The following is an 18,268-nucleotide window of genomic DNA, read 5'->3' as shown; positions in this document are numbered from 1 at the left end:
CCCAAGCTAAATGTGGTAATATAGTATCAAACCACTTGCCATTTTCAAAACAAAAAAATCATAAAAATGTTCGGATATTTTTAAAACATTTTAAAAACAAATATTGTATGGGTGTCCATAGCAAAACAGATGAAGGTCCTTGACCAAATGCATATTAATTTGGGGGTCCTTAACATGAAAACATTGAGAACCACTGTCCTAGAGGCCCAGAACAGGCCAAACGCTCAGACATATTAAACTAAGGGTTACCGTTTGCAAAAATGTTATTAAAAAAAGAAGCGACAATTTACAGTATTGCTGTGCTTGAACAGGAGCAGAAATCTTCGCCACAAAGCGACTACCTCAGGCTAACTAATAAAATTCCACAACGCAGGGGTCGTGGTCAAAGCTGTGCAGCCAATTCTAACCTCATACCAAGTGTGTGAAAATGGAAGATCTACAAGGTGACAAGGCAATGCCGTTGCAACGCTTTGTGAGATCATATATCGGCTATTTGCGGCGAGCGACGCCACTGTACGATGAAGTATAAATCAGAATAAGAGATCGGTTGTGCTTCCTGCTTCCCAAGTACCAATTCAACTTGCAGTTTGCATTGATTTGGTTCTTTGTTCACAACGTAATAAGTTACATCTTTGTCTATTTAAATAGTCTTTGAAAAACAAAATCTAAAAACAACGGCTCCCATTTCTCCCCCCCTCCCCCCCCCCCCCCCCCCCCATAAAAACCAGTGCTCCCTCCCCTTCTACTCAGGCTCATCTGGATCAAAACGGCATTTCCAGAATCTTTCCAGGATCAATCCGGCACAGTTTTTCCCAAAAGCAGGTGCTGTTGCGGTGAACGGTGCTATGAACGGCAGGGTACCGCAGCAGCCTTGCATTTCTTGGGCGGTGGTACCATGTGGAGGGACATTTCACCGCACGAGGTCACCATTACTGGGACATGTGTTCAGGAAGCACGTAGGAGATGTCGTCCCAGGGGTGGCGGTACAAACCCTGCTTCAGCCTCTTCTGGTCCAGGTAGTGACCTGCCGCAGGAAACACAAGTTAGACGGTTAGATCTTCCAGTGGCTCAGGGGTAGAGTTGCCGCTATAGTGGCTGGATGGGAAGTTTCCAGTAGATACCAGGCTCTGTCGAAGTGTCCTTGAGCAAGACTAATTGCTCCTGATGTGCAGGTTGGTGCCTTGCATGGTTTCCTCCACCATCAGTGTATGAATGCGTGTGTGTGTGTGTATGTAATGCACATGTAAAGCACTTTGGATAGAAGCGCTATATAAATGCACCATTTTACGACATTGACATCCATCTTTCTAGAGAGAGGTAGTCGTGTTTACTTTCCCCAACGTCTTCACTAACAACCGTCATAAATATAGATCCTCTCTAGATATTATGTAGACGATTACACCAGCAATCAAAGGGAAGATTTGGAACCTGCAGTAGATCCCATTGTTCTACATGTGTGGATATTATATGTAGAGTGGGAAATTAAATACCCTGTGTTCGCCAGCATCGGGAAACAATGCATTTTGTGGGACAAATACAAAGACACCAACTAGATCGTAGATCTGCTATTTTGATGGTATATCAACTAATTATCAATATAAACAATCTAATATAATCACCCAGGACGCATGTTGATGTTAGTTACACTCACCAATAAAGCCCATACTGCGGCCCAGGACGAAGATCCCATTCAGTGCACCGATCTCCACAAATTCATCTGCCTCATCCCTGGAAAAAAAACCCCATTTTGATCATTCATCCAAACTCATGTGAGAACCAATACCCCATTTGGGGAAATATAAACTAAATACAATACTGGCCTGTGAAAATTTCCACAGCTAAAACAAACCCAATAAGATCCATCCACACCCACCCCAAAATGTAAATGTTATCCAGAGACCACAAATGTCATTATTGTCAGCTGAAATAAGCAAAGTCAACTAAACTGGGTATCTAAAATGCAAATAAGTAACATTAATTTCCCCCAATAAATGGGGATGAATTCAATGATCCATATAAATTCTAAAAGGTTTCCCCAATTCTGATTACCAGGCAGCCTCTCTACACAGAGTTATGGGCGGGACATTGCAAAAATAATGGTCCAAGTCTTGTTCAGTGAAAGTGGATGGATAGCAATTTTACATGTAGTCAGTCAGTCGGTTTGGACATCGGTGCATCCTTGATTACCCAATAAATGTGAAGTCAAGTCACCACAGAGCTGAATCCAGTGTTCTTACCGTGTGAAGCCACCACATGTTCTGAGCAGGTCCACAAATGCCACGCCGATAAAACCGTCTACGTTGAGGATCAGATTAGGTTTCTGGAAAGAAACGGGGGAGAAACATTTAAATCGGTACTCCAAAGCCAAAATAGGGACACCAGGTTGAACCGCGTGGTTAAAATATAGAATTTGCCACTCGATTGGGAAATCAGTGCGCACAAAGTACTGATACAGAGGAAAAAAATCTAACTTTTTGTATAGTTCTAACTATTGAATTAATGCGGTTGACACAAGCACCGGGTCTCAAGCATATTAAAAGACACTGATGTATTCTGGTATACATGTATTCATAACCTTAAAGTATCTTCAAGCATCCAAAGCACTAGGACAACTAATTACATTTACAGCAGGACATATTTAAGTGACAAGGGGTCAAACGGAAGTGGGGAAGCAGGATATGCGCTTTATTTTCTACTCAATTACTGCACTTCCAATGTACAGAATGCTAGGTGGAAGCATTTGAACATTGTGTAAGCCTATGTACAGAATGTTAGGTGGAAGCATTTGAACATTGTGTAAACCAACAAGCAGTCTCGAAAGATTAGGAGTCGCTGCTAAAAGACATGTGGCGTGGGAGAAGATCTCGGACGGACGGAAGGACATCCCCTCCCCCCAACCCAGCCTAATTTCAGCGGAGTAACACCCAAAGCATTATTGTCGTCGGTCCTCGAGGGAGGGGGCAGCAGGGGACAGTAGAGATACTGTACCTTGGAGGTTGTGATCTTCTCCACATCCAGAGCGTAGTCTAACATCTGGGTGGAAGGGAAATGCTGCTTCACAAAGTCCTTGAGAATCTGCACTCGCATGTCAGGGTTGTTGATCTGAAAAGACAACCCCACACATTAGCCCGGAACCGGAACCACACAGGAAACTAAACACAACCTTCCTAATCCTGTTTTAGGAGTTGTGCTGCTTTTTTGACCAAATAATCAAAGCCATCGAACTAAGCAAAAACTCGACCATGTCTTGCTGTAGTGAGAAATTATCAAATGTTCTGCCTCTTCGTTTAAAGGCTATGCAGCAGTGGAGGGTAGTTTGTGCACTTTTATTTCATTTTGCGAATATTGATCAACACTCACCGACTTGACTCTGTGACCGATGCCCATAATAAGCTTGCCGTCTTTTTTCATCTTGTTGACAAACTCCATTGGCAGCATCCCACTGTCAAACGCCTTGCTGAACTGCTTGGCTGCTGCGTCTAGAGCACCCCCGAAACGATCCCCCTGAAACAAGGACATTTAAAAATATATATATAAAAGAAAATTGTGAGACAAGGGTGAGATCAGCCCTCAACTGCTTGCTTCTATCAGAAATATGGGGAGGGGATGGGGAGAGAAGCCTCGCCCTATCGCCATCATCCACCCCCTTACTAGGCAGGGCTTTTCTTACCCCTCCCCTACTGGGTGGGGTTGTAATAATTATTTTACATGAGTTGGACGTTGTCATAAAACAGTTATAGGGTTAGGTTTTGGGGTAGAGTTAGTGTCTGACATACAGTACATACGTTCACCCGTGGCTTCGAGCGGTGCCACTCAAAGTGACTACTAGGTTGGGCTTGTTGGATGCATGGGCAAATCCCTAGTATGTATGTCAGAAGCAGTTGAGGTCTGATTTCACCCCAGTGCTAAATATGTTTTAGCTAGAGCATTAGGAAGAGTACATTTATTTGATTATTGTCAGTTCAGGTGGATTCGAACCCATAGACATTGCTGTGGTGAGCAGGTACTTTACTCCTGGCGCCACCCGAGTGCTTCACACTGCTCTTTCAACCACTGACATGCACCACTACCACCCTACTCCAAAGAAACACACATACACGTAGTGTGTGTGTGTGTGTGTTAACACTTACGATAGTGAGCAGGCCTGAGGTGAGGCTGGAGATGAGGTCCTTGCCAGCGCGGGCGCAGACGATGGTGTTGTGCGCCCCGGAGACAGCCGGCCCATGGTCGGCGGTCACCATCAGACACATCTCAATAAACTGGCAGGCGTATCGAGGCAACCTGGAAATGAACAGTTTTTACTATCATCTGTTGGCTGGGAAGAGACAGTCTACCTCAGTGGTTTTCAAAGTGGGATCTGGGGACCCCCTGGGGTCCTTGAGGGTGTTCCAGGGGGTCCCCATCAACATTGATTGATAGCTGTAACTCTGAGTGTACAAATGGGTTCCGGGACCATTTGGTTCCATTTGTACGCTCTCAATTATGGGGTACGTGTTGTAATGCATACCAAAAAGGGTCCTTGAAATATATATATTTTATATGGTTTGAGAACCAATGGTCTAAGTCATTTCTCACTGAGATAAATAATAAACTACAAAGACATGTTACTGCTGCTGCAGTACAGTTCGGACTATTTGAATCCTGAAGGCGAATACAACAGTAGGCTTGATTTAGCTAAACTTGCACGTTCAAGTTTCAGACTTGACCACATGAACCATAGTGTCCCAATTGTGGGGAGAACATTTGCCCAAAAATAGCCGATTGAAAACATTTTGTGTACATACAATTATAGGCATTTGTATTATCTCTTCTATACTATTCTTCCAAGTGTCTGGTTACTTCCAGGTGTCCGGCTAAGTGTTTATCTCAAACTATGTAGGTAGCTTGTGTGACTACCTGTTCCGTATCAATATGTCACTAAACCTACAAGTTCCCTAAAGGTCGGTTCAGATCAAAGACTGCCGACGCCACAGAACCATTTTAGAATGTTGCAGTCGATAATTGAAGTGGCATGATCTAGCGTGTCTGTCTTCAATGATTCAAAGTAATCAGTTTCATCCCATCACAAATAAATAATGTAAACTGGCCTGTTCATAGTCCATGTTCATGTCCATAGAGTTTATGACTAACTGTTTCACTTCCATTCCCAACAGTGACTCATTTCTAGAGTTTATGACTAACCGTTTCATGATACCGACATTGTTGTACACACCTGCGCTGGAACCAGAGCAGACCCAGAACTCCTCCGAGGCCCATCTCCTCTTTGAAGACCTCAGTGATGGGCATGCCGGCATAGATAAGCTCCTGGCCTCGCTCGTCACAGATGCTGGTCATGAAGGACGCTGGCTTGCGGATCAGACCCAGTTCCTGGGGAACATGGATAACAAGCCAATATTAATAACACTTACTTTATGCCCATGTTTATACTGCTCCAACAATTAAAAAAAAGAAAAAGTTTATATTTCAAAAGTAGCAGCCATAGGTTAATTGGTAGAGAGGTGGTGATGTGGTAAGGTAATTAGAAGGTCACAGTTTGTACCCCGGTCAGCACATCTATTCCTAAGTGTCACTTAGCAAGAGACTTGTCATAAACCCTTTCATGTCATACTGAAGAGGTGGAGAGACTTACATTTCAAGGACCTCCCCAACTATGACAGTATAAAAATGTAGTTACAATAGTACTGTATATGTCTTACCCTAGCCCAGGAGTAGTCCATTGGAACGGTTGGGGGAGGTACCTCCTGAGCTGGAACAATAGTACCATTGGCCACCAGCTCGTCATACACCGTCCTGTTCAACCACACATGTACAGTGTCAATGACATGCCCCACTCAATGACATGCCCCACTCAAGTAAGTCAGTCGTCATTATCGGGCAGAAACCATGCATTTTTTAGTATTGAAAAACAGAGGATCTACAAGCTCATAATGCATCACGGTGTGTTGTGAGCTGAACTGCGTTGTGAGCTTGTAGATCAGCTCTATGCTACAGTATATATGGCATGCCCAAAAGACGGACACCAGGTTGAAGGTGGCAAAGTCTGTCTGCAGGTTTTTTTAATGTTTTATTAATATTTAACAGGAGCTTGTGACTAAATAATAACTACACTGAAGACACAAGTAACGTTTTGGGCATACAATGTTTCTAGCCGACAAGGAAGATATGTACAGTAAATATCTACATAATCATGTGATGTGACTGCGTGTCAAATGTCTCACTTGATGACGTCGCCCAGCTCGTCAAAGCTCTTTGGTACATAGGCCCCGGCATCCCTCAGGGCTTGGTTCTTGGCCACTGCTGTTTCAGAGGCCTGGTTTGCACAGGCACCTGCGTGGCCAAACTGGACCTACAGATGGCGCCATCGTTCCACAAGGTTTGACAAGGTTAGGTTCTGGAATTGTAATCTTACGCCCATGTGTTTAACACTAAAATGTATAATTTCCACAGGTAAACGCAGTTTACGGTAATTAATTACATTGAGGGTGCATTTCATGTAGGCATTTATGTGTGCCATCGTGAAGTTACCTCTACAGGAGATATCCACTCTGGCACAAAAGTCACACCCTCAATTCACAGTCACCCGTAGCTGTGTGTATCCATCAAAATGGCCTTTGGGTTTTGAAGCGACCCTTTTCACAGACACCCCACCGCCCTCCTCACGCCTTCCCTCCCTGCAACCCCATCCCCCTCTTCACACCTTCCCTCCCTGCAACCCCATCCCCCTCTTCACACCTTCCCTCCCTGCAACATACCTCTGAAGTGAACATTGTGGCACAGGTTCCTATGCACCAGCAGACCACAGGTTTGGTGATCGTGCCCTCTTTGATGCCCTGGCAAATCTTGTACTCCTCCATGCCGCCAATCTGAATGCCGACACGATGACAGAGTCAGAGACCTCAAAACACAGAACATCCTCTCACACAGCGAGGTCAATTGAATGCACAGGTGACTTAAGGATGTAACGTCATCCCTACCTCTCCCAGCATGATGATCATCTTCACTCCCGGAGTGTCCTGGTAGCGAATGACGTGGTCCATGAAGGTGGAGCCCGGATACCTGCAGAGTCCAAACAACAGACGGGCTTAGAGAGGAATCACAACATCTGCTAATAGTCGCCGTCTGGCAGAAACCATTATGTTCACATGCAGGGGTCATCGCCATGTTGGCTTGTGGACATTTTTGTCAACATAGTTTTTGCCACGAACATACAAAATGAGTAGACAATAAAAGTACCAGAAACACAAATAGATAGCCCTGAATAACAGGTCTGTAACTCTGAGAGCGTTCAAATGGAACCAAACCATTTGAACCATGGTTCCATTTGAACACTCGGTAGTTACATTTGAGAACCACTAGTACTAGTTGGACTCCTAATGTGCCATAATAAATAACTACCATACATATTCTGAAGAAAACCTGGAGATTCACATACAGTAATTTGGTCTTATGATCAAAATAAGATCATAAGGGTGTATAAAACACACAATCTAAAATGTTGCCACGGACATGACCAAGTCTTTGCCATGGACTAATTTTGTCAGTGTACCGACATATTGGTGACCCCCGCTCACGTGGCTCAGATCCATACCTATCGCCTCCGATGGCCACTCCTTCGTAGACGCCGTCGGTGGTGCGCGAGATGATGTTGTTGAGCTCGTTGGACATGCCTCCAGAGCGGGACACGTAGGCCACGCTGCCGGGCCGGTACAGCTTGGACGCCAGGATGTTGTCCAGCATGCCGCCCGTGTTGCCGATCTTAAAGCAGCCAGGTTTAATGCCTCCCACCTGGCGGACACGCAGTGGTGGAAAAGGTACTTAAGTAAAAACATATCAATACTGCATTGTAGAACTACTCTGATATGAGGAAAAGTCTGGTATTCAAAAGTTTCCTTGAGATACAAAAGTATTGGCATCAAAATGTATTAAAGCAACAAAAGTTGAAAGTACTCATTGTGCAGAATGTCCCATTTCAAGTTAAAAGATTTACCGGTATATAAATTTTCAGCCATTTGAAAATAAGAAATAAGACATTTGGTAAACAATAAACATACAACACATTTAGGGCTGCAACTATAAAACATTTCTCATCCACCTTTTTTTATGAATCTAACTGAGACACATTTATTTATGCAATTTCTTTTTTATATCAACAAAACGATTAAGCACTTGCACAATGTCGAGAAAACAAATGGTTAAAATGGCCGATCAACAAGCTCACACCCCTGCAACGTATTGTGAGCTTGTAGATCAACTCTTTTTTTGAAGGTTTTGAAGCCTTTTGCCAAGAATGGCATGCCTAAAATAGACACCTCTGTTGTGCTATGAAGTGTGTGTGTGTGGTGTTATACTGTAGGATATAAAGCAGTTACCGTGGCGGGCCCGATGATGGTGACGCCCTTCTGATCAGCCAACTTGATCATCTTCCTGGTCTGGGCTTCGGGAATTCCCTCAGCGATGATGGCGATGGTGTGGATCTGAACACACAGATAAGACAGTAAGACGATAAGGGACTAGTAGAGCTGATTGCCAGAACTTTACATTGGGCAGGTAAATCTACTTGTGGGTTGGGGTCCAAATGGGTCCAAGTTTTTAATGTTAGATCCGGAACTGAAGTGAAAAGCTATATATTTACAGTAGTTAAGTAGGAATTGTTAAGGAAACGAATCCTTAAAATGCACTTGTTAGGTACATGGTATACATTTTCTTTTTTAAACACTCGAAAGCTCCAATAAAATAAAAACAAACCTAAATCATGGAACATAATATGCATAATATGCATGTACCTGTGGGTACTGCATGGTTTCCATGGTGCTGTCAAAGGCAGAGCGCAACGAGGCGAAGCTAATAACCACGTCCACCTCAGGGTGCTTCTTCATGGCGTCGGCCATGCACTTGTAGACCGGGACCAGGATTTCCTTGTGGCCCCAGTAGAACTTCTGCTTATGGTCCCCACTAAAGGAGACACACAGGGAAGAGGTTTGCCGACAACCAAAAGGGCAAATGGAAAATATTTTTTTTCCCCGACCTCTTGTCTGCCTAGTCGAGGACTCGTTGGTTGGAACCTACGTGAACGGGTACACCATCGCAGCCACCGAGGGTTCGTCACGGGAGCACACGTAGTCGAAGTCCATCATGCCCTGCACAGCACGCGTCTGCATGCCCCACACGATGGACTTGGTGTTTCTGCTGAAGAGCGTGGTGGCTTTGGCTGTGGGTGAGGTGGTACGACACAGTTCGGCAGATGAGGAAGGAGGAGAAAGCACAAAAAACAAAAACGAGAGGAACGGCTTAGTGTCGCAGCAGGAATAAAGGCGGTGACAAGCAGGAGGTGGAGGGATTACACAGGATTCACATGGTAGACACACAGGGCACCATTAAAGCAACAACACTGAGGAAGAGGTGGGTCCCCACACTGTTAAACAAATGGAAATCACACTGGCAGTGGATGGACAGAGCAAGTGACATGTTGACTTCAAACGTAAAAATTAGTATATTACAATGTGCTTTCTGAGTAACGAAGGTAGTTTTTCCCCTTGGCATTCACTTGCATAGGGATTTTAATCTAAATGACTCCCAGCCCTGTGCTCCTAAAGATCAGATCTGTGTTCCCAATATCAGAAGCAAATGTCAAAGCTGCCACCTAAACTATGGGAAGCACCTTAACCCATTTTGACCTAGAATTTGAACGATTCTACAAATGTCTTCTAAATCCTGACAGTTTTCTGAAAAACCCCAGTGGTTCTCAAACTATGTAATGTCAAGGACCCCTAGAATAATATGTAATTGGCTGCAGACCCCCATAAGAAAATATGTTGTACCAGGGTCCAGGGACCACCCAGATGCAAAGATTTGAGCCAAAAACGAACGCTCTGAAAGAATATATATTCAAACATTCGGGCTATATTGTCACGATTTTCAAAAATAGCAGACCTACAAGCTCGTAGCGCGGCACAACTATTTTTCAATAGTTAAAGTATAACATAATGCTTCAAACACCAAAAGGGGTTCCCGCCAAAAATGGGTTAAAGAGTTTAAAAGATTAAACAGTCAACTACATTCCAAAGCAGTACGTTGCAGGCATCACACCAAGCAGAATGATAAAGAACAGTGATTGTACAAACATGTCCTTTAATTAAGCAGCATTAGAACCACCCAAGTGGCTGGATGATTGCAATTCTTTGAGACACACATCACACAAATCAGCTAATGTCTTGGGAGATGAAAGCACTGCATAGCGTTTGATCGTACAGTGAAATCTTTCTGTCCCAGGCATGTGTTTTTTTCCCCCCACCAGAGCTCTGTGCAGGTGAGTCACATCAAAGCAGCAGACACAAACAAAGGGAGAGGGGAGCAGAGCAGGTCCATCACACCCTTCCCTACCTCCACTGTGGCCTGCCGACGTTTGTGCTTCTGCGACCCCGCAGGATGGAAACACAAACATGACAAAAGAATAGTCAAACACAAAAGCAAAAAAATAAGACTTTAATGTATTCATTGATCTGTGTGCAATCTAATAGTCTGCCATCAATACGTAAGTTCACTGGAAGCAAATAAAAATGCATTAAGCAACCTTGTATGCATAAGCGCTTATCAGTGCAATATGGAATATGAATTCCACAACAATGGCAAAAGCAACGACAGCATTCTTAACTCTATGTCTAGCGGACTAACCAAAGCAGTAGTAACATCATCCGTTATCTGATACATTAGATATACTTTTAGAGAGAGCATTGAATTCAGGCCTAAGGTGTACTGAGAATGACGTACTGAGATCGTGATAATGTGTGAAATATTTTATACACAGCATGTCATGAAACCATCAGAGCAATCCTCAATTCATTGACAACCGGAAAATTATCGTTAGCAACCTTCATGTCACGGTTTAAACCGATGAGCCTGACCACAAAGGAATCAACAAGGGCATGGCACTTCTGTACCTTCACTAGATGACCCATCAGCTTCCCTATGACATCCTGGCCAACGCCAAGGACTGTCTAAAGAGGACAAGAAGCGAAGACCGTACGGGCGCTCACATGGTGCTCCATGGAAGGAAAGAAACATGCGCAGTTGCAGACCAAGGAAGCTGAACGCGGAAGTGTTGGCTGCATAAAGCCCATTGCGCATGTTTCTTTCCTTCCATGGAGCACCATGTGAGCAACATGGCGGCGCCCTTACGGTCTTCGCTTCCTGTCCTCTTTATACAGTCCTTGGCCAACGCTGCACACATCCTAGTCTCTTCTCTTCCCTATAGCTAAATTCCAATACCCAAAATCTCAGACACTCGCTCACTCCCACTCGGTCACTCGGGGTCATTCCAGCGTGACCCGGAAATGGTTAACGTTCCATTTGTTAAAGTGAGAGTGAGAGTGGGCTCTCCGAGACCGCATAGAGCGAGTATACATCAGGTGCAGGCTCGGTGGGGTATTTTGTCTCCTCGCGATTTCCACATCACGTGTATTTGTTTTTTTCCTTCTCCAGTGACATAAGTCCGCCTCCTCCACATGTGGCACAAAAACACTGGTTGAAACCCGATACTATGCCCCCCCCCCCCATCCACTAGCTGCCAGCCGGCTGACTGGCTGAAGTCGCTGACCCAACGGCCAACACACACATGCACGCACTGTTCAACTGTTTGTTGAAGAGACATTTTCGCTGAATGAATAGAGCTTCAGAATGATAAAGTAGCCTATCTAGCCACTGGCTTTATTGCGTTGTGTGATATAATAATATATATATATAATATATAATATAATATATTATTATAATATATAATAAAAGTAGGATATATAAATTAGGCCGGCGGCGGCTATATTGTGCGCACCTCAAAAGCTATAGTTAATTTATCTCTGTGCATGCCTGAATGCACAGACTGCTATGAATGGGTGACAAAAATGTATTTATTTATATGTGGACTGAACTGAATATGTAAGTCAGAGAGACTATACCCAATTCCTGTTATAGTGTCCGTTATTTGCAAAGACCGCGGAGGAGGACTGACTGTCGGAGGAGGGGGTGTTTTATATGTATATGTATTGTTCCACCACTTTTGCTTTGGCAATGTTAACGTATGTTTTCCCATGCCAATAAAGCCCTTTGAATTGAATTGAATTGATACACGTCATTAGTGATCTCGGAATGTGTCGTCGCTTTGAAATGACAGCGTAGTACATTCCGATTCTAGAGGAAAATTCGACCACCACTCTGTCCTCGCATCGAATCCTCTCCTCCTCCTCCTCCTCCTCCTCCTCCTCCTCTCCTCCTCGCTGGGGACGGAGCCGAGGAGCAAGTGGAGGACGCGAGGAGAGTGAGCGAGTGTGAAAGTTGCGGTATTGGAATTTAGCTTATGACACCCTCCTGGCTCAGTCAGCACTGCAGATTCACTCCCCATTTTCCACTGCAAAAGAAACCCCTCACCTTTTCAGACTCCACCTCATCCCCTAGCACTACTCACTCCTTGTATGCATCTTGTTACTTATTCACTTGTGTTATTTGAAGTTATTTGTTAACTTGAAGCACCACATTTGTTTCTTTGCAGTCTACTTATGCAACCATTTACCCTTCTGTTATTTGACTGGGCTTCATGCCATTTAATCTGTTGACTGGGCTCCATGCCATGTACTCTGTCTGATCTTGTAGAGTAATGTAGTTGCTCTGGACAAGAGCATCCTAATAAAACAAAATTGAATCATAAAAACCATAATGCGACAAACAGCTACAGTTGACAACCATGTCACGTCTCTGATATTAAAAGGTTATGACATGAAGGCTGTTGACAATGAATTTTTTCCAGTGTACTTTTCTTTTTCAACCAGGTACGTTTCCTTCAAGCCGTTATGATAAACAGCGACACTTCTTTTAGTGTAAAGCTTGACATACATTGTCAACCACCTCAGTGCAGCCGTCTAATACAACAGGGCTCAATCTAGGTGAGCCTTAAAGGATTTTGACATCTCAATCACACAAACATCTTAAGTAAACCTCTAAATGTGAAATCGTCTCAATTCGTCAGATTTTAAGTTATGATCTGACATTAAAAGGATAAAGTTTGCAATTAACCACCGTGTGTGCATTCTACACTGAAAGAAGATATTTCTCAAGGAAAATATGACCCTGGTTGAATTCTTTTTTACAAATTGGTACTGGTAAGATGATGCAGAGATGCAAATTTTGCAAGCTTCCCCGCAATGCACAAACACAAACACGCAGACCCCATTCTTCACAGTAAAGTCCACAGTGTTCATTTATACATTGAGTGAACAAAAATGTAAGCAAATGGAGGGACCCATAAAGGTTTGTTTGCTTAGAACACTCTTACATTTACATTAATCCAGCATTTGACTGTGTAGCTCATATGGGGGCAGTGAGGAAGGGCAAAGCCAATCAGGACAACAGGGGTGAAGGCACAGGGATCTACAGTGCAGGTGTGACCACAACACACCCTCCGACTTACCTGCATAGTTCCCTGTGACCACATTCTTCAGGGGCCACAGTATAGAATGTAGAGAATCTTTGGAGGTGTGAGAAAAATAAATACATGAATAAATAAATAAAAACGAGAGTCGGGAAGGAGGGGGTGCAAGTGCATAGCGAAATGAGGGCAGGAGGGAGTGGGGCAGGAGGGAGTGGGGCAGAGAGAGCAGCGACAGAAACGACAGGGGAGGTAAAGAAAGAATACAAGGAGAAGGACAACAGGAACGAAAGGATGAGCAGAGAGTGATGGAGGAGGCAGCGATGTTTACCTGGTGGGACGCCTGCTTTACACTTCTTGGGCGGAGTGACGTCATTGACTGCTCTAGGTTCAGAAAATGATGCTGTTCTGGTAGGAGCAGGAGTCTGAGAGAGAAGATGAGGGAGAGAGAAAGATGTGGACAGAAGGAAGGAGAGAGAGAGAGAGACAGTTTTATCAACTACATGTTCAATGTACAGTAGCTACCATATGTTAAGTACTTTACCTGAACTAATGAGCCTTTTAGCTCATTTAACTAAATACATTTTTAGCATCCCCATCTGATCGGTTCTGGGGTTATACAGCATAAGACAGACAAAAGAAACAGCCTTTATCGTTTGAGAATGTGTCATGCGTTATTATTAATGGCAAAAATAGAAACATGTGTCAACGTGACCTAATATGAAGGGAGCACAGGATGTTCTCATTAGGGCTGTGACAGTGACGCTATTTTCAGGCTCGGACAGACAGACCCAGGCCGCCAGCCAGCCAGGGACAAAAGAATATCCTTTTAACATACACAACAATACTAATGGACCACACACACACACACACACTCAGAACTTGAAGAGTGTTAACACCCCGAGCGGCAAGGACGGAGTTCTCCATTCAATCAATTACCGGTAGTAACGCCCAGCACTCAGGACGGTGATTGATAAAAGGACGGAGATTTATTGATATCAAAACCGATCGCATTGCTCCACAGGCTGGGAGCGTCTGTTGTGCAACATTCGATGTTATTTCACGGTGGGACTTCCATCGAAAATGTTCCATTTTAGCCGATGAGACAGAAAATCTTAAAACGTGAATAACTCTTGATCTAAATCATTCAGTCCAATTCTAAGCAAAGATGATGTGTTAGACGGCCCATCACGGTCCCGTTAGAATATACCTCCCGTTGTTGTCGGGGGTGTTTTGGCTACATCAAGCTACTTCAGCTACATCCGGGATAGCGGCTGGTCCGTCGCTAAATGTGCTCCGCTGCTATAAATCGCTGGGCACTCTGATTTAATGGATTAAATAACCCCGGGCGTTTGGTGTGTTAATGTAACTCAAGTGTGCAAATGCAAATTTTGCACACAGGATTTTACTGTGAAAGTGGTAAGGCCTGTGAAATTGTGTGGTCAGTCACAGTATTTGAATACACCACACATTATTATTATTTGAAGACACCGTAGCATTGACATTACCATAGCATTGTTACTGGCGTTCAGGAGGAAGTTAGCGGTGTGTGCGTCCATGGGGGGTTGGTTAGGTATGGGCCTGTGGCCCATGGCCATGCCCACAATTGCCGTCATGTGGGTTTCCGTACCGAACACGTGGATAGGGATGCCCGTGGTTTTTCCTGCAGAGTGGGAAGAACGATCAGTGAGAGAGCGACCTCATAGACACGGCATATAAACGTGGGTAATCGCATCAGCACGCTTCTGTCATTGGAGATATGCATCAACGCAGCTGACATAATGGCATGGGCAAGCCATGGTTCCTAATGCATGTATTCCCCAATCCCCCCCGTACAGGTATATCTATTTACTATCAAAACCATCATAACTCGCTGTGGTTTTATTTTGTTGGTTATATTATAAGATATTGGTTGAATTAAAAATGGAATACCATAACACCTTATCCTATGTAGACACTACTACAATAATACAACAGAAATGTTTCCACCCCTGCCAAAATATGGTGGCAAAAAATGTTGAGGTATGATCCAGTGGCCTCTATGGGACGTCTATATGTCAACGTCATCCACAACACAACAAGGAAGACAAAACAGTCTGCTGTATGGTTCACATTGTTGAAATGCACTGAATTCCAAAATGAACATTGTAGGAATGAAAGAAGCATTGTGAAGTCATACTGTATGGACTACTTAGCCATCATCAACATCTTGAAACAAAGTCATGTAACTAAGCAAATTTGAACAGAAATCTAAATCTTAATGTCATTCATTCCCACTTTAACAAGAGAGCTCATTTATTTCTTTACATAAAAAAGCAAAACCCATTAAAATTGCATTATAAAACGCCAGAGGTTTAAACCCTGTATACTTAAACGGGGTCGCCAGGAGTATACTTGACCTCCTTTTCCCGCCTTATAGCAAATTCCTTTCAGAGAAAATGGCCCATCTTCGAGCTCAAGTTTGTATATGGGCCTGCAATTTTCTACCAACATTAAAGGGGAGTGGGCCTTCTTCCATCACTCCCCTGTTCTGTGACAGGGCGTTGGAGCCCAGGACTACTCACCCACTTCCCCCATCACCCTGAGACCCTCCTGGTAGTTTGGTCCACCGCGCCGGACAAAGATGGTGACCTCGTGCTCTTTTAGAGGGCCCTGGTAGTCTTTGATGGCCCTGACGATTCCCTACATACACAGACAGGACATAATTTATGTGGGAGACATATCGCTTTGCAGGCATGTGTGCAGTGACTTGGCATAATTTCCTTCCTAAAAATAGAATAGAAGATATTTGCGGCATCAATTTTGCGTTGGCCATGTTGGTTATCTAATTAGGAACAGTTATCTTTTATAATGAAGATTTGTTTCCTTCAAAAAAAAGGGGAATACATAACACCAAAAAGTAAAATAGACAAACATCAGTATCTGACAAAATAATTGTCAGGAATATACATGCATATTCATTGTCATTATTTCTCACCTTAAACGTTGCTGCTACGTTGGTGAAGTTTGCTATGCTTCCACCGATGATCAGTACCTTACCTGTGGGGTGGGAGGGGCAGAGAGAGAAAGGTTGGCTTGGTGAGAGCAAGTCCACAGCCAGTGTATTGCCACACCATAGTACATTACAGAGGCCCCTTTTCCACCGGTTGGTTCTCAATGGGAACCGGTTCACTTCTTTGTTTCTTAGTCCATGAGCCAGAGCTCCAAAATTGGAACGTTAATTATGAATTGAGTGGGCAAAACCACACCTATATTAGATTGTTGTCGCCATGAAACTTCCCCAATTGAGTACTTACACGAAGGCAATTATCTATTGTATTACAAATTCTACATTTTTAAATATGCAAATGAGGCATTATGTAGGAAAATATGCAAAATAATCGAAAATATGAAAAAGCTACTACTGTGGAAGGGTTATAATGAATTTATCCTATAAACAATTTAATATAAGTCCGGTTGGGAACCAACCGGTGGAAAGGGGTCAGAGTGTGGACACTATACTATAAATGTATTTACAAGGGAATATAGCATTATGAGCTGTGACTTTTCAGCGGACATACAGTCTATGGTTATGGCTTTCCCTCACATGCTGAAAGATACCCATCTATATATCGATGCCCACCTTCTGTGTGCTTCTCGCGGGTCATGAGTGAGAGGATGGTCTTGGCGTAGTCATAGGTCTGCTGCTCGCTGGGTGCTCCAGAGTACTCTCCGTAGTTGGCCAGCTCATCCACCCCGCCCAGGTCACAGATGGTGTCACTGAGGGAGAAAAACAAATACCTCAATATCCATATAGGGATGAAAATTCCCAAATCCCTCTGGCACCCACCTGCAATGCTCTGGCACCTCACCAGGTGGGCACACCTCACACTTGAAACTCTGCCTCTCATCACTTTATCTTTTAGCAGCAGTGTAAAAAAAAAAAAAAAAAAAGAGAAAATAGTGTACCCAGCTCTAAAATAAGACCACAACCAACATTTATTTTATCCTCATTTGTATATATATTTTATTATTATTCCTGCTATTGCATTAGGTTAGCACAGTTCTGCAGAACAGGTCCCACCAACATTCCACTGCTTGAAGTGACAACAAACCCTTCTTGCTGCTTGATCAGCGTTAGCCTGGCCCAGCCAGCGTGCTTTCTAGTATAGAGGGGCGGGTAGCGCATGGAGCAAGCGCTGTATAATATTGGTTCACTGATCTGAGCGCCCGCCCCCCTGCCTCACTCCACGGTAGAAAACAGCAGAGAAAACCTGACGCTCCTCTGCACTGTAGTTCACTCTCACTCAACAAATCTAAAAGCCTGGGTACCGAGGCTAGATCAGTGTTGTCCCACTCTGCCTACCTGTAGACCACTGAGGCTCCGCCTCCCGCCACCATGGTCCAGATTCTGCCCCGAGGGTTCAGCAGGGTCAGCTTCAGGCTGGCACCGCTCTTAGCATCCAGGTCAGCGATGTAGGCCTCCTAAAACGGAACGATACAAACAGGTTTACACTCTGTGCTACGCAATCAGTGATTCAACCAACCGATGTTGCATCCAGGGGACGCATGTGAAAAAACAAACGGAAAAAACAACCGTTTTGTTTTAGCATCTGCTGCACAAAAAACGGTTTACGTCACGTTACACAAACAAAACCAGTTTACATCATGGTATACTACAAAACAGGTGGACGAAGCCTGCGTGCTCATAATCTTACAATGTTGTTATGATGACCAAAGTGGTGGAGTGTCTTCCATGACAATTACCAACAAAACAAACAAACCACCCATTACTGTACATTACATTTGCAAGTAAGAAATATTCTATACATAAACGCCAAAGAAATATTCTATACATAAACGCTGCGTGTACGTGTCGAC

The 18,268-nt window shown here is 43.9% G+C and overlaps 1 protein-coding gene across 4 annotated transcripts in view; it reads right to left on the bottom strand.

Annotated features, from left to right (window-relative positions):
• Positions 1-703: 703 nt before the first annotated feature.
• LOC310874924 (ATP-citrate synthase) overlaps positions 704-18,268 on the bottom strand; it is a 32,882-nt gene continuing 15,317 nt past the window's right edge. The window contains exons 8-30 of one of the 4 annotated variants that reach the window (XM_083787851.1): positions 17,754-17,872; positions 17,031-17,167; positions 16,386-16,447; positions 15,973-16,090; positions 14,917-15,071; positions 13,740-13,833; positions 13,451-13,507; positions 10,381-10,410; positions 9,067-9,208; positions 8,784-8,952; positions 8,370-8,474; positions 7,589-7,785; positions 6,975-7,056; positions 6,753-6,863; positions 6,219-6,346; positions 5,697-5,790; positions 5,213-5,367; positions 4,131-4,281; positions 3,361-3,504; positions 2,989-3,102; positions 2,238-2,320; positions 1,652-1,728; positions 704-1,024 (exon numbers count right to left, since the gene is read on the bottom strand). In XM_083787851.1, coding sequence (XP_083643977.1) covers positions 930-1,024; positions 1,652-1,728; positions 2,238-2,320; positions 2,989-3,102; positions 3,361-3,504; positions 4,131-4,281; positions 5,213-5,367; positions 5,697-5,790; positions 6,219-6,346; positions 6,753-6,863; positions 6,975-7,056; positions 7,589-7,785; positions 8,370-8,474; positions 8,784-8,952; positions 9,067-9,208; positions 10,381-10,410; positions 13,451-13,507; positions 13,740-13,833; positions 14,917-15,071; positions 15,973-16,090; positions 16,386-16,447; positions 17,031-17,167; positions 17,754-17,872 — 2,619 coding nt within the window. In that variant the 3' untranslated portion in view covers positions 704-929. The remainder of the gene's footprint in view (positions 1,025-1,651; positions 1,729-2,237; positions 2,321-2,988; positions 3,103-3,360; positions 3,505-4,130; positions 4,282-5,212; positions 5,368-5,696; positions 5,791-6,218; positions 6,347-6,752; positions 6,864-6,974; positions 7,057-7,588; positions 7,786-8,369; positions 8,475-8,783; positions 8,953-9,066; positions 9,209-10,380; positions 10,411-13,450; positions 13,508-13,739; positions 13,834-14,916; positions 15,072-15,972; positions 16,091-16,385; positions 16,448-17,030; positions 17,168-17,753; positions 17,873-18,268) is intronic. The other 3 variants (XM_083787852.1, XM_083787853.1, XM_083787854.1) reach the window with 3 other exon arrangements.

This window comes from Protomyctophum parallelum, assembly GCF_964188405.1.
Source record: "Protomyctophum parallelum genome assembly, chromosome: 17".
In the NCBI taxonomy this organism is placed as follows: domain Eukaryota; kingdom Metazoa; phylum Chordata; class Actinopteri; order Myctophiformes; family Myctophidae; genus Protomyctophum; species Protomyctophum parallelum.
This window is presented reverse-complemented; position numbering and strand designations above follow the sequence as displayed.